Source organism: Rattus norvegicus, chromosome 3 (genome assembly GCF_036323735.1).
Source record: "Rattus norvegicus strain BN/NHsdMcwi chromosome 3, GRCr8, whole genome shotgun sequence".
Taxonomy (NCBI): Eukaryota; Metazoa; Chordata; class Mammalia; order Rodentia; family Muridae; genus Rattus; species Rattus norvegicus.
The window spans coordinates 109,886,547-109,898,975 of NC_086021.1; the positions used below are offsets into that span (position 1 = coordinate 109,886,547).

The 12,429-nt window shown below is 42.2% G+C and overlaps 2 protein-coding genes across 3 annotated transcripts in view; one reads left to right on the forward strand and one right to left on the reverse strand.

Annotated features, from left to right (window-relative positions):
* The window catches only part of Pdhx (pyruvate dehydrogenase complex, component X), a 60,291-nt gene extending 59,968 nt beyond the window's left edge, over positions 1-323 (reverse strand). The window contains exon 1 of one of the 2 annotated variants that reach the window (XM_063283706.1): positions 1-323. In XM_063283706.1, the coding sequence (XP_063139776.1) occupies positions 1-160 (160 nt within the window). In that variant the 5' untranslated portion in view covers positions 161-323. The other variant, NM_001394536.1, reaches the window with a different exon arrangement.
* A 49-nt stretch (positions 324-372) lies between these two features.
* The window catches only part of Apip (APAF1 interacting protein), a 26,377-nt gene continuing 14,320 nt past the window's right edge, over positions 373-12,429 (forward strand). Inside the window, exon 1 of the mRNA NM_001106492.2 lies at positions 373-550. Coding sequence (NP_001099962.2) covers positions 497-550 — 54 coding nt within the window. The 5' untranslated portion in view covers positions 373-496. The remainder of the gene's footprint in view (positions 551-12,429) is intronic.

Sequence of the window (12,429 nt, forward strand, 5' to 3'; positions counted from 1 at the left end):
CCTGCAGCAGCTGAGTACCGTGAAACCACCTCCAATTCGCTCCACGGCCGACAGTCCATGCAGCAGCACCTTGAGACAGTCCCAGGCTTCGACCGCTGCCGAAGCCCAGGAAGTAACGTACCAGCGGCAGGTTACAGCGAAGCCTCCAGGAGGCCGCCATCTTCCCGGCTTTCTCCGGGAAAGCTCGCAACTAGACTAGATCACCCGCCCCAAGGCCCTTCCAGGCCCCGCCTTGCATGAGATGGCTCCGCCCATAGTGCACGCTCCTCACCTGACTGGAGAGCTAGACCTTCTAGCACCGCCTCCAACCCTCACGGGCACGCCCACCGACTGGTCTGCGCCGCCGCAGGTTCTCCCAATGGGCGAGGCTCTCTCAGATCTTGCTTCTCGCTCTTGCTCCGCCCCCAGACTGCCCGCTTTGCAGACTAATAGCGTTCTTGTGGACCACTTAGACGTAGAACGTGCTCGGGGTGGCTAACTGAGCGGAGTTAGAACCATGTCTGGCTGTCAAGCGCAAGGAGACTGTTGCTCGCGGCCGTATGGCGCGCAGGTAAGGACAGCGGTCCACCGCACGCGGGTTGGGGTCATGGGCCGCGGGGTGGGGCTTCAGCCAGGAGCTCTAGGCGGCTGCCCATGGGTGCCAATCAGAGGTCTCTTTTACCCTAGTAGGGCTGCTCTACAGGAACTGTCAGGCAACGCAAAGACAGCATTCTTTTTGGGCAGTTGTTTTTGTGTGCTTTCCTTGACTGTAAGAGGTGGGAGATCATGGAAATGATTCTACTTTAAGGAAAATGGGCATTCGGTGTACATGGTTTTTTCTTTCAGTTAAACATGCCGCAGTCTTACGGAATGCTTTTTAGTTCTAAGAAAATGATGAACTAGAGAACTAGAAGAATAAACAGTTTCGATACTAACTGATAAGCCATGCAGAAGACTCAGGAAAAGTCCACAAAATTACCTACCTTTACTAGCCTTCCTTGGAGCCGAATGTCTCACTTAAGAATTAAAGACAGGAAAATTTTAATGCACAGCATGTGTGACCTATTACTGTTTTTGAATAAGTGGCTTTTCCCACATTTATAGAGAAAACATTGAAATTAGGCAAGACTGAGAGGGAGATTTTCTATATGGGACACAGGTCCCTGTTGGCCATCCCTATATATGGAGAATGAGAAAAGTAAAAGCAATGTATCAGAATCGAGGTGAATTGATAGCAGAAATGTTTGGCACCCCTTTTTAGTAACTCTTGGTGAAGGTTATAATAAAAATACAGAATTTTTTCATACTCAGTATTGTGCCAGATCAGGATAATAACCTATGAACCGAGAGCTGTGATTGAATTTACCAAGTTAGAAAATAACCACACACAGAAAAAAGCTGAAGGTGTTTTTCAATGCAGAAGACATGGGTAGTTTCACATAGTGATTCGCCGAAGGCTTTTAAATACCTAGCATTTTAGATTGGCTCATATTTTGAGGAAACCCAAAAGAAAACAAGAAAACTCTAAGACCACCAAATACCTTCTTGACTAGAGATCCCATTACATGTCTCTAGCCTTTTCTGGTTGTGTGGAAGTATAGACTCATTGTCAAATTCTGCTTTTTTTTTTTTTTTGAGGGAAACTCAGAAAGTCATATACTGTGTGAAATCTCTTGATTTAAAAATATCTGCTGGAGACGGGTACCACCATTCTGGAAATCAGTCTGGAGGTTCCTCAGAAAATTGGACATTGCACTACCTGAGGACCCAGCTATACTTCTCTTGGGCATATACCCAAAAGATGGCCCAACATATAACAAAGACACATGCCCCACTATGTTCATAGCAGCCTTATTTATAATAGCCAGAAGCTGGAAAGATCCCAGATGCCCTTCAACAGAGGAATGGATACAGAAAATGTGGTACATCTACACAATGGAATACTACTTAGCTATCAAAAACAATGACTTTATGAAATTCATAGGCAAATGGATAGAACTGGAAAATATCATCCTGAGTGAGGTAACCCAATCACAGAAAAACACACATAGTATGCACTCATTGATAAGTGGATATTAGCCCAAATGCTCGAATGACCCTAAATGCACAGAACACATTAAACTCAAGAAGGATGACCAAAATGCAGATGCTTCACTCCTTCTTTAAAAGGGGAACAAGAATACCCTTAGGAGGGATAGGGAGGCAAAGTTTAGAACAGAGGCTGAAGGAACGCCCATTCAGAGCCTGCCCTACATGTGGCCCATACAAATACAGCCACCAAACTAGATAAGATGGATGAATCAAAGAAGTGCAAGTTGACAGGAACTGGATGTAGATCTCTCCTGAGAGATACAGCCAGAATACAGCAAATACATAAGCGAATGCCAGCAGCAAACCACGGAACTGAGAATGGGACCCCCGTTGAAGGATTCAGAGAAAGGACTGAAGGAGCTTGAAGGGTTTTGAGACCCCATATGAACAACAATGTCAACCAACCAGAGCTTCCAGGGACTAAGCCACTACCCAAAGACTATACATGGACTGACCCTGGGCTCCAAATTCTTGGTAGCAATGAATAGCCTAGTTAAAGCACCAGTGACAGGGGAAGCCCTTGGTTCTGCCAAGACTGAACCCCCAGTGAACGGGATTGTTGTGGAGAGGACAGTAATGGAGGGAGGATGGGGAGGGGAACAACCATATAGAAGGGGAGGAGGAAGGGTAAGGGGGATGTTGGCCTGGAAACCGGGAAAGGGAATAACAATTGAAATGTAAATAAGAAATATCCAATTTAATAAAGATGGAGAAAAAAAAGAAGCACAGTGTAAAATGGCAGGTGGTCATAACCTTTTGTGAGGTTATGTGAGGTTATGGACTGTTAAAATGGTGAAACTTCTGGGTTCTTTCCTTATATAAAAATTACAAATATACTTACTTTCACATTCAAAAAAAAATCTGCTGGAGTTTTTTTTTTTTTTCAAGGCTTTTTTTTTTTTTTTGGATTTTTTTATTTATTTACATTTCAAATGTTATCCCCTTTCCAGGTTCCCCAACCACAAACCCCCTATCCCATCCCTCCTCACTCTTCTTCCATGCCATGAGGGTGTTCCCCAACATATCCACACCCCTTGCCACCTCCCCTCCCTAACATTACCTTACACTGAGGTGGCCAGCCTCGGCAGGACCAAGGGCTTCTCCTCCCATTGGTACCCAACAAGGTCATCTTCTGCTACATATGCAGCTGGAGCCATGGGTCTGCCCATGTGTACTCTTTGGATGGTGGTTTAGTCCCTGGGAGCTCTGGTTGGTTGGTATTGTTGTTCTTTTGGGGTTACAAACCCCTTCATCTCCTTCAATCCTTTCTCTGACTCTTCCAATGGGGACTCCATTCTCAGTCCAATGGTTTGCTGCGAGAATTCACCTCTGTATTTGTCAAGCTCTGGCTGAGCCTCTAAGGAGACATCTATATCAGGCTCCGGTCAACATGCACTTCTTGGCATCAGCAATATTATCTGGGTTTGGTAGCTGTATGTATATGGGATGGATCCCCAGGTGGGGCAGGCTCTGAATGGCCTATCCTTCAATTTCTGCTTCAAACTTTGTCTCCATATCTGCTCATATGAATATTTTTGTTCCCCCTTCTAAGAAGGACTGAAGTATCTACACCTTGGTCATCCTTCTTCTTGAGCTTCTTGTGGTCTGTGTATTGCATCTTGGGTAATCCGAGCTTTTGGGCTAATATCCACTTACCAGTGAGTACATACCATGTGTGCTTTTTTGTGATTGGGTTACCTCACTCAAGATGATATTTTCTAGATCCACCCATTTGCTTATGAATTTCATGAAGTCATTGTGTTTAATGACTGAGTATTACTCCATTGTGTAAATGTACATTTTCTATATCCATTCCTCTGTTGAGGGACATCTTCAACAGCTTCTGGCTATTATAAATAAGGCTGCTATGAACATAGTGGAGCATGTGTCTTTGTTGTATATTGGAGCATCTTTTGGGTATATGCCCAGTAGTAGTATAGCTGGGTCCTCAGGTACTGTGTCAAATTTCTGAGGAACCTCCAGACTGATTTCCAGAATGGTTGTACCAGCTTGCAATCCCACCAACAATGGAGGAGAGTTCCTCTTTCTCTACACCCTTGCCAGCATCTGCTGTCACCTGAGTTTTTGATCTTAGGCATTCTGACTGGTGTGAGGTGGAATCTCAGGGTTGTTTTGATTTGCATTTCCCTGATGACTATGGATGTTGAACATTTCTTTAGGTGCTTCTCAGCCATTTGATATTCCTCAGTTGAGAATTCTGTTAAGATCTGTACCCCATTTTTAATAGGGTTATTTGATTCTCTGGAGTCTAACTTCTTTTTCTTTGTATATACTGGATATTAGCCCTCTATCGAATGTAGGTTTGGTAAAGATCTTTTCCCAGTCTGTTGGTTGCCATTTCATCCTAATGATAGTGCCCTTTGCCTTACAGAAGCTTTGCAATTTTATGAAGTCCCATTTGTCGATTCTTGATCTTAGAGCATAAGCCATTGGTGTTCTGTTCAGGAAATTTTCCCCTGTGCCTATGTGTTCCAGGCTCTTCCCCACTTTTTCTTCTATTAGTTTGAGTGTATCTGGATTTATGTGGAGGTCCTTGATCCACTTGGACTTGAGCTTTGTACAGGGTGCTAAGAATGGATCAATTTGCATTCTTCTACATGCTGACCTCCAGTTTAACCAGCAACATTTGTTGAAAATGCTATCTTTTTTCCACTGGATGGTTTTAGCTCCATTGTCAAAGATCAAGTGACCATAGGTATGTGGGTTCATTTCTGGGTCTTCAATTCTATTCCATTGGTCTATCTGCCTGTCTCTGTGCCAATACCATACAGTTTTTATCACTGTTGCTCTGTACTACAGCTTGAGGTCAGGGAGGGTGATTCCCCCAGAAGTTCTTTTATTGTTAAGGATTGTTTTCTCTATCCTTGGTTTTGTGTTACTCCAAATGAATTTGCAAATTGCTCTTTCTAACTCTATGAAAAATTGAGTTGGAATTTTGGTGGGGATTGCATTGAATCTGTAGATTGCTTTTGGCAAGGTGGCCATTTTTACAATATTAATCCTGCCAATCCATGAGCCTGGGAGGTCTTTCTATCTTCTGAGATCTTCTACAATTTCTTTCTTCAGAGACTTGAAGTTCTTGTCATACAGATCTTTCATTTGCTTGGTTAGAGTCACACCAAGGGGTATTTTTTATATTATTTGTGACTATTGTGAAGAGTGTTGTTTCTCTAATTTCTTTCTCAGACTGTTTATCCTTTGAGTAGAGGAAGGCTGCTGATTTGTTTGAATTGATTTTATATCCAGCCACTTTGCCAAAGTTGTTTATCAGGATTAGGAGTTCTCTGGTGGAAATTTTGGGGTCACTTATGTATACTATCATATCATCTGCAAAATGTGTATTTTAACTTCTTCCTTTCCTGTTACTATCCCTATGACCTCCTTTTGTTGTCTGATTGCTCTCGCTAGGACTTCAAGTACTATATTGAATAGGTAGGGAGAGAGTGGGCAGCCTTGTCTACTCCCTGATTTTAGTGGGATTGCTTCAAGTTTCTCTCCATGTAGTTTAATGTTGGCTACTGGTTTGCTATATATTGCTTTTACTATGTTTAGGTATGGGCCTTGAATTCCTGATCTTTCCAAGACTTTTAACATAAAGGGATGTTGAATTTTGTTGAATGCTTTCTCATCATCTAATGAGATGATCTTGTGGTTTTTTTCTTTTAGTTTGTTTATATAGTGGATTATGTTGATGGATTTCTGTATATTGAACCATCCCTACATTCCTGGGATGAAGCCTACTTGATCATGATGGATAACTGTTTTGATGTGATCATGGATTAGGTTTTCAAGAATTTTATTGAGTATTTTTGCATCTATATTCATAAGGGAAATTGGTCTGAAATTACTTTCTTTGTTGGGTCTTTGTGTTATTTAGGTATAAGCGTAATTGTGGCTTTATAGAAGGAATTGGGTAGTGTCCCTTGTGGAAAGTTTGGACAGTATTGGTATTAAGTCCTCTTTGAAGGTCAGATAGAATTCTGCACTAAACCCATCTGGTCCTGGGCCTTTTTTGGTTGGGAGACTTTTAATGACTACGTTTATTTCTTTAGGAGTTATGGGACTGTTTACATGATTTATCTGATTTAACTTTGATGCCTCGTACCTGTTTAGAAAATTGTCCATTTCATCCAGACTTTCTAGTTTTGTTGAGTATAGTCTTTTGTAGTAGGATCTGATGATTTTTTTTTAATTTCCTCAGTTTCTGTTGTTATGTCTCTGTTTTCATTTCTGATTTTGTTAACTTGGATACTCTCTCTGTGCCCTGTGGTTAGTCTGGCTAAGGGTTTATCTATCTTGTTGATTTTCTCAAATAAGCAGCTCCTAGTTTTGCTGATTTTGTGTGTGTGTGTGTGTGTGTGTGTGTGTGTGTGTGTGTGTGTGTGTGTAGTTCTTTTAGTTTCTACTTGGTTGACTTCAGCCCTAAGTTTGATTATTTCTGGCTATCTACTCCTCTTGAGTATATTTGCTTCTTTTTGTTCTAGAGCTTTCAAGTGTGCTATCAAGCTGCTAGTCTATGCTCTCTCCTGTTTCTTTTTGGAGGCACTCCAAGCTACGAGTTTTCCTCTTAGCACTGCTTTCATTGTGTCACATAAGTTTGGGTAGGTTGTGCCTTCATTTTTATTATATTCTAAAAAGTCTTTAATTTCTTTCTTTATTTCTTCCTTGACCAGGTTATCATTGAGTTGAGCATTGTTCAGCTTCCATGTGTATGTGGGCTTTTTGTCGTTTTTGTTGTTATTGAAGATCAGCCATAGTCTGTGGTGATCTGATAGGATGCATGGGATTATTTCTATCTTCTTGTATCTGTTGAGGCTTGTTTTGTGACCGTTTATATGGTCAGTTTTGGAGAAGATACCATGAAGTGCTGAGAAGAAGGTATATTCTTTTGTTTTAGGATGAAATGTTCTATAGATATCTGTTAAACCAGAATTTTGTTCATAACTTCTGTTAGTTTCTCTGTGTCTTTGTTTAGTTTCTGTTTCCATAATCTGTCCATTGATGAAAGTGGGTTATTGATGTCTCCCACTATTATTGTGTGAGGTGCAATATGTGCTTTGAGCTTTAGTAAGGTTTCTTTTATGAATGTAGGTGCCCTTGCATTTTGAGCATAGATATTCAAGATTGAGAATTCATCTTGGTGGATTTTTCTTTGATGAAAATGAAGTGTCCTTCTTTATCTTTTTTTGAGATCTTTTGGTCAAAATTCAATTTTATTCAATATTAGAATGGCTACTCCAGCTTGTTTCTTGGAACCATTTGCTTGGGATATTGTTTTCCAGCCTTTTGCTCTGCGGTAGTGTCTGTCTTTGTCACTAAGGTGTGTTTCCTGTATGCAGCAAAATGCTTGGTCTTGTTTACATATCCAGTCTGTTAGTCTATGTCATTTTATTGGGGAGTTGAGAGATATTAGGGACCAATGATTGTTGTTTCCTGTTATTTTTGTTGTTAGAGGTGGAATTACGTTTGTGTGGCTATCTTCTCTTGGGTTAGTTGAAATTAGATTACGTTCTTGCTTTTTCCAGGGTGTAGTGTCCCTCCTTGGGTTGGAGTTTTCCATCTATTATCCTTTGTAGACTGGATTTATGGAAAGATATTGTGTAATTTGATTTTGTCATGGAATATCTTGGTTTCTCCATCTATGTTAATTGAGAGTTTTGTTGGCTATAGTAGCCTGGGCTGGCATTTGTGTTCTCTTAGGGTCTGTATGTCATCTGCCCAGGATCTTCTAGCTTTCATAGTCTCTGGTGAGAAGTCTGATGTAATTCTGAGAGGTCTGCCTTCATATGTTATTTGACCTTTTTCCCTTACTACTTTTAATATTCTTTCTTTGTTTTGTACATTTGGTGTTTTGACTATTATGTGACAGGAGAAATTTCTTTTCTGATCCCATCTATTTGGAGTTCTGTAGGCGTCTTACATGTTTATGGGCATCTCTTTCTTTAGGTTAGGGAAGTTTTCTTCTATGATTTTGTTGAAGATATTTACTGGCCCTTTAAGTTGGGAATCTTCACTCTCTTCCATACCTCATCCTTAGGTTTGATCTTCTCATTGTGTCCTGGATTTCCTGGATGTTTTTGGGTTAGAAATTTTTTGTGTTTTGCATTTTCTTTGAAGGTTGTGTCAATGTTTTCTATGGTATCTTCTGCCCCTGAGAGTCTCTTTAACTCTTGTATTCTGTTGGTGATGCTTGCATCTATGGTCCTGATCTCTTTCCTAGGTTTTTTAAATCCAGGGTCATCTCCCTTTGTGATTTCTTTATTGTTTCTATTTCCATTTTTAGATCCTGGATGGTTTTGTTCAATTCCTTCACCTGTTTGGTCGTGTTTTCCTGTAATTCTTTAAGTGATTTTTGTATTTTCTCTTTAAGAGCTTCTACCTGTTTACCTGTGTCGTCCTGTATTTCTTTAAGGGAGTTATTTATGTCCTTCCTAAAGTCTTCTAACATCATCATGAGTTGTGATTTTAAATCAAATTCTTGCTTTTCTGGTGTGTTTGAATATCCAGCTTTGGTGGGAGAACTGGGTTCTGATGATGCCAAGTAGTCTTGGTTTCTGTTGCTTAGGTTCTTGCCTTTGCCTCTCACCATGTGCTTATCTCTGGTGTTAGCTGGTCTTGTTGTCTCTGACAGTAGCTTGACCCTCCTGTAACCCTATGTGTCAACACTCCTGGAGACCTTTTTCTCCCAGCAGTATCTGGGTACAGAGAGCTGTGTCCCAGAGTCAATTCTGGTTGTGGGCAGAAACCAGAAGGATCCTGTCCCAGGCTGCTGCTTAGTTCCTGTGTTTAGAGGGCTCCAGGCATGTTCCTCTTGGGCCAGGAATATAAGCAGAAGCAGTCGTCTCACCTGTGCTCTCAGGATGGTCCACACTTCTGAAAATCCAGCTCTCTCCCTACAGGATCTGGGTACAGAGAGCTGTGTTTCAGGGCCAGCTCTGGGCACAGGCAGAAACTGGAAGCAGCTTGAATTCTAAATATTGTACAGATCAAATGAATGACTTTCTGTAAGCCTGGTTTGGTCTATGTTCCAGGAGTTACTACTGCTGTGATGAAACACCCATGACCAAAGCAACTTGGGGAGGAAACGTTTATGTTCCTTCCACTTGTGCTTCACTGCTCATCATAGAAGGAAGTCAGGACAGGAGTGCAGGCAGAGCAGGAACATGGAGGCAGGATCTGGAGGGATGCTACCTACAGACTTGCTCTCTCTGGCTTGCTCAGCCTGCTTTCTTAAAGAACCCAGGACAAATTCAGGGGTGGCACCACTCACTGTGGGCCAAGTCTTCATCAATCACTAAGAAGCCCCTCTATAGGCAAGCCTTTAAGCCATCTTATGGAGGCATTTTCTCAACTGAAGTTCCTACCTCTCAGGTGACGATGGCTTGTGTCCAGTTGGCATAAAACTAGCGAGCTTGGGCACGTTACCACTTTTGTTCTTTGTTAACTTATATGTAACCTTTAAGACTTAGCTATGTGTTACCTGCCTTGAAGGCTTCCCCAACAGTGCATAAAATAGCCCAGCACAGTCCACAGGATATCAGTTGGAACTGATATTAGCCTTTCTTAATGTAAGAAATACGATCATAGTACAGCCAGTGTTTATTGAGCAAAGCACTGTGGTAGGTATAACTAACCAAGAACACGTCTCTCACTCCTTAGAAAACCATGCCTAGGGGAGAAAACCCAGGAAGGCTGGCTGGCTTGCTTGCTTTTTATTTTTATTTTTTTTATTTTTGCCTCACCTATCATGGTGTCCTATATACAGTGACTAGAGTACAATTTGATTTGGTCTGACTCGGATTGTCCTGTGTGTTAGAGATTATTAACACATTATTCCCAGCACACAGAGCATAGCTGGGATTCTGAACAGAGCTAAGTTCCAGAAAACACAGCAGGATTCCCCCTTGCGGGCTTCTGAGAAACACAGAAGGCCCGTTTAGTTCATGAGTAGCAGGTGTTTAGAGTCAGTTTGCCTCTGATTCCCTGGACTGAGGAAAGGGAAAACATTTGTCCCTTTCTGACTGCAGAATTCTAGCAGCCTGCTTGTCAGTTCACTTTGGCAGTGAGGATGACAGTGTCACTGAAGGGTGTCTGCTAGCAACTAGGAGCTGGAGGCAGAGGCAGTCTCCCTCTTTCCATCTACAGTATAATTTAAAAGTAAAGGAGTAGGCGTGTGTAGCTGTATTGCCTGGGTTCAAATCCTGGCCCTGCTGTCAGTTATTAGGTAGTTTTAGACAAGTTAACCTTTTGGTATAATAGGATAAAGTCGTCCACACAGCTTTAACAGTAGTGCCTGACCCAGAACAAGCACCTGGCAATTCCTGTTGTTGATAGTGTCCATATTTACCGGCACCTTTGTTCTTCCTCCTGTTTAGGTAGTTACCCCCCTGTTCTCCTAATCTGTTTCTGCTTCCTAGCAGAAGAGAACCTATTTATTAGGCCATAGCTCTCCCACACCTTCCGTCTCTTTTTGTCCTCTAAGTCTGCCTCATAGCATATGCTATCATTTGGATATGAATGTCCCCAAAGGCCTATATGATAAAAGCTCGTCGCCCAGGTGTGCACCATTTAGAAGTAGAAGCACCTGTACAGATGGGGACTATCGAGAGATCCTTATATCATTGGGCATGTGACCCACAAAAGGCATGGAACACCCCATGTGCCTTTTATCCTTTGCTTCGTGGCCATTAGGTGAGCCATTTGTGCCACCATGTACCCTTTACCATTAACACCCTGAACCCCACCGAAGGCCTAAAAGTGTTAGACCCAGCTGATCATGGCCTGGAACCTATAAAACTGTGAGCCCAAGTAAACCTTGTCTTACGTTAATTATCTCGGGTACTTTGTTATAGTGTCTGGAAAATGACTACTACTATATGCAATAGGAAATGTTTTTATTGGACAGTTTTTCTGTTTCCTTATCTATGACTCGCTGCCATAGCAACATTACTGAAAGAGGCTTTAGGATTTTATGCGTGCAAATTTCATTTACTTCTAAATGAAGCGGGTGAAACCCACTTTGGTCCAGCTTCCAAGTATAATTCTTGAAAGCATTTGTTACTTAAAAGGGCAGTGAGATGGCTCAGCAGGGAAAAGTGTTTATTACCAAGCCTGACAACCTGGGTTCTATCCCCAGGACCCACATGGTAAGACAAAACCAACTTCTGCAAGTTGTCCTCTGACTAACCACATACAGACAAACACACACACACACACACACACACACACACACATACACACACACACAACTAAACAGTTTTTTAAAATGTTACTTAAGGCTCACTTAATTTATAGACACACTTGCCTAATACAACCCTCAGCCAGAACTCTGCTGTCCACCTTCCTTGTGCTTCTGCCAAGGCGTTGAATGCTGTTCGGGAATATTCTACAACTATGCTCATCAAGGGATGTAAATTTCCAAAGTTAAAAATGTATCCTGCATCTCTGCCTTCATCCACAGATCCTAATCTGTAAACAGTCCTGTTTCCTGAATTTTCCTATCCACCTGCACAGCACATTGTCTCCACCCTTCATGAGCTCAGGCACCAGTCTACAACTTCTACTTCTGTGCCGCCCCAACCACTGTATAACTGTGAAGTTCTTTACAAGATCAGCTCCTCAGAGTGGATCGTATCGTACTGAAACGTCTTTCTTCAGGGCCTAACAAAACTGACGGTTTGCTGAGTGAACGAGTGAATTATATGATAAGTGCCAGGAGACAAGTGCAAAGAGCTAATGTTGTCACATAGAATTGGAAGGAGAGTGGCCACACCTTGCTGGAATAAAAACTGACTAGCAGGACTTGAGAGAATTGTAACAGTTGGAGATCCAACAACAGTGTAAACAAAACTGTCCTCTTGCCTGGAAGAGAGACATAACTTAGTTACCTGTTGATACACAGCAAACCATCCCGAAATTGAACGGCTGAAAACAGAACAGGTTATGTCCTCTAGATGCTCAGATTAGGAATCTAGGAGCAGCTGGGCTAAGTTCTGGCCCAAGGACTCATGAGGCAGCCACGCAGGCTGTTGCCAGAGCAACAGTCACCTCAAGGACGGGCTGCACAAGGAGGTCTGCTCACCCACATGACTTCTCAGGCCATGGTGGCCTTCTGCATGGGCTGGCTCAGAAAAGAACAAGTGATCCCAGAGAGAGACTTCCGAGATCAGCATTGAAACTGCACACCTCGCGGCCTCATCTAAGAAGTAGCACAAGCACCATTTCTGCTGGAGACTCTTGACACATGGTCCAACCCCAGCACTGTCAGGATCCGGGGATCCCTGAGAACCATCTTGTAATTGATCCAATACAGAGTTTGACAAGATATATATAAACCAA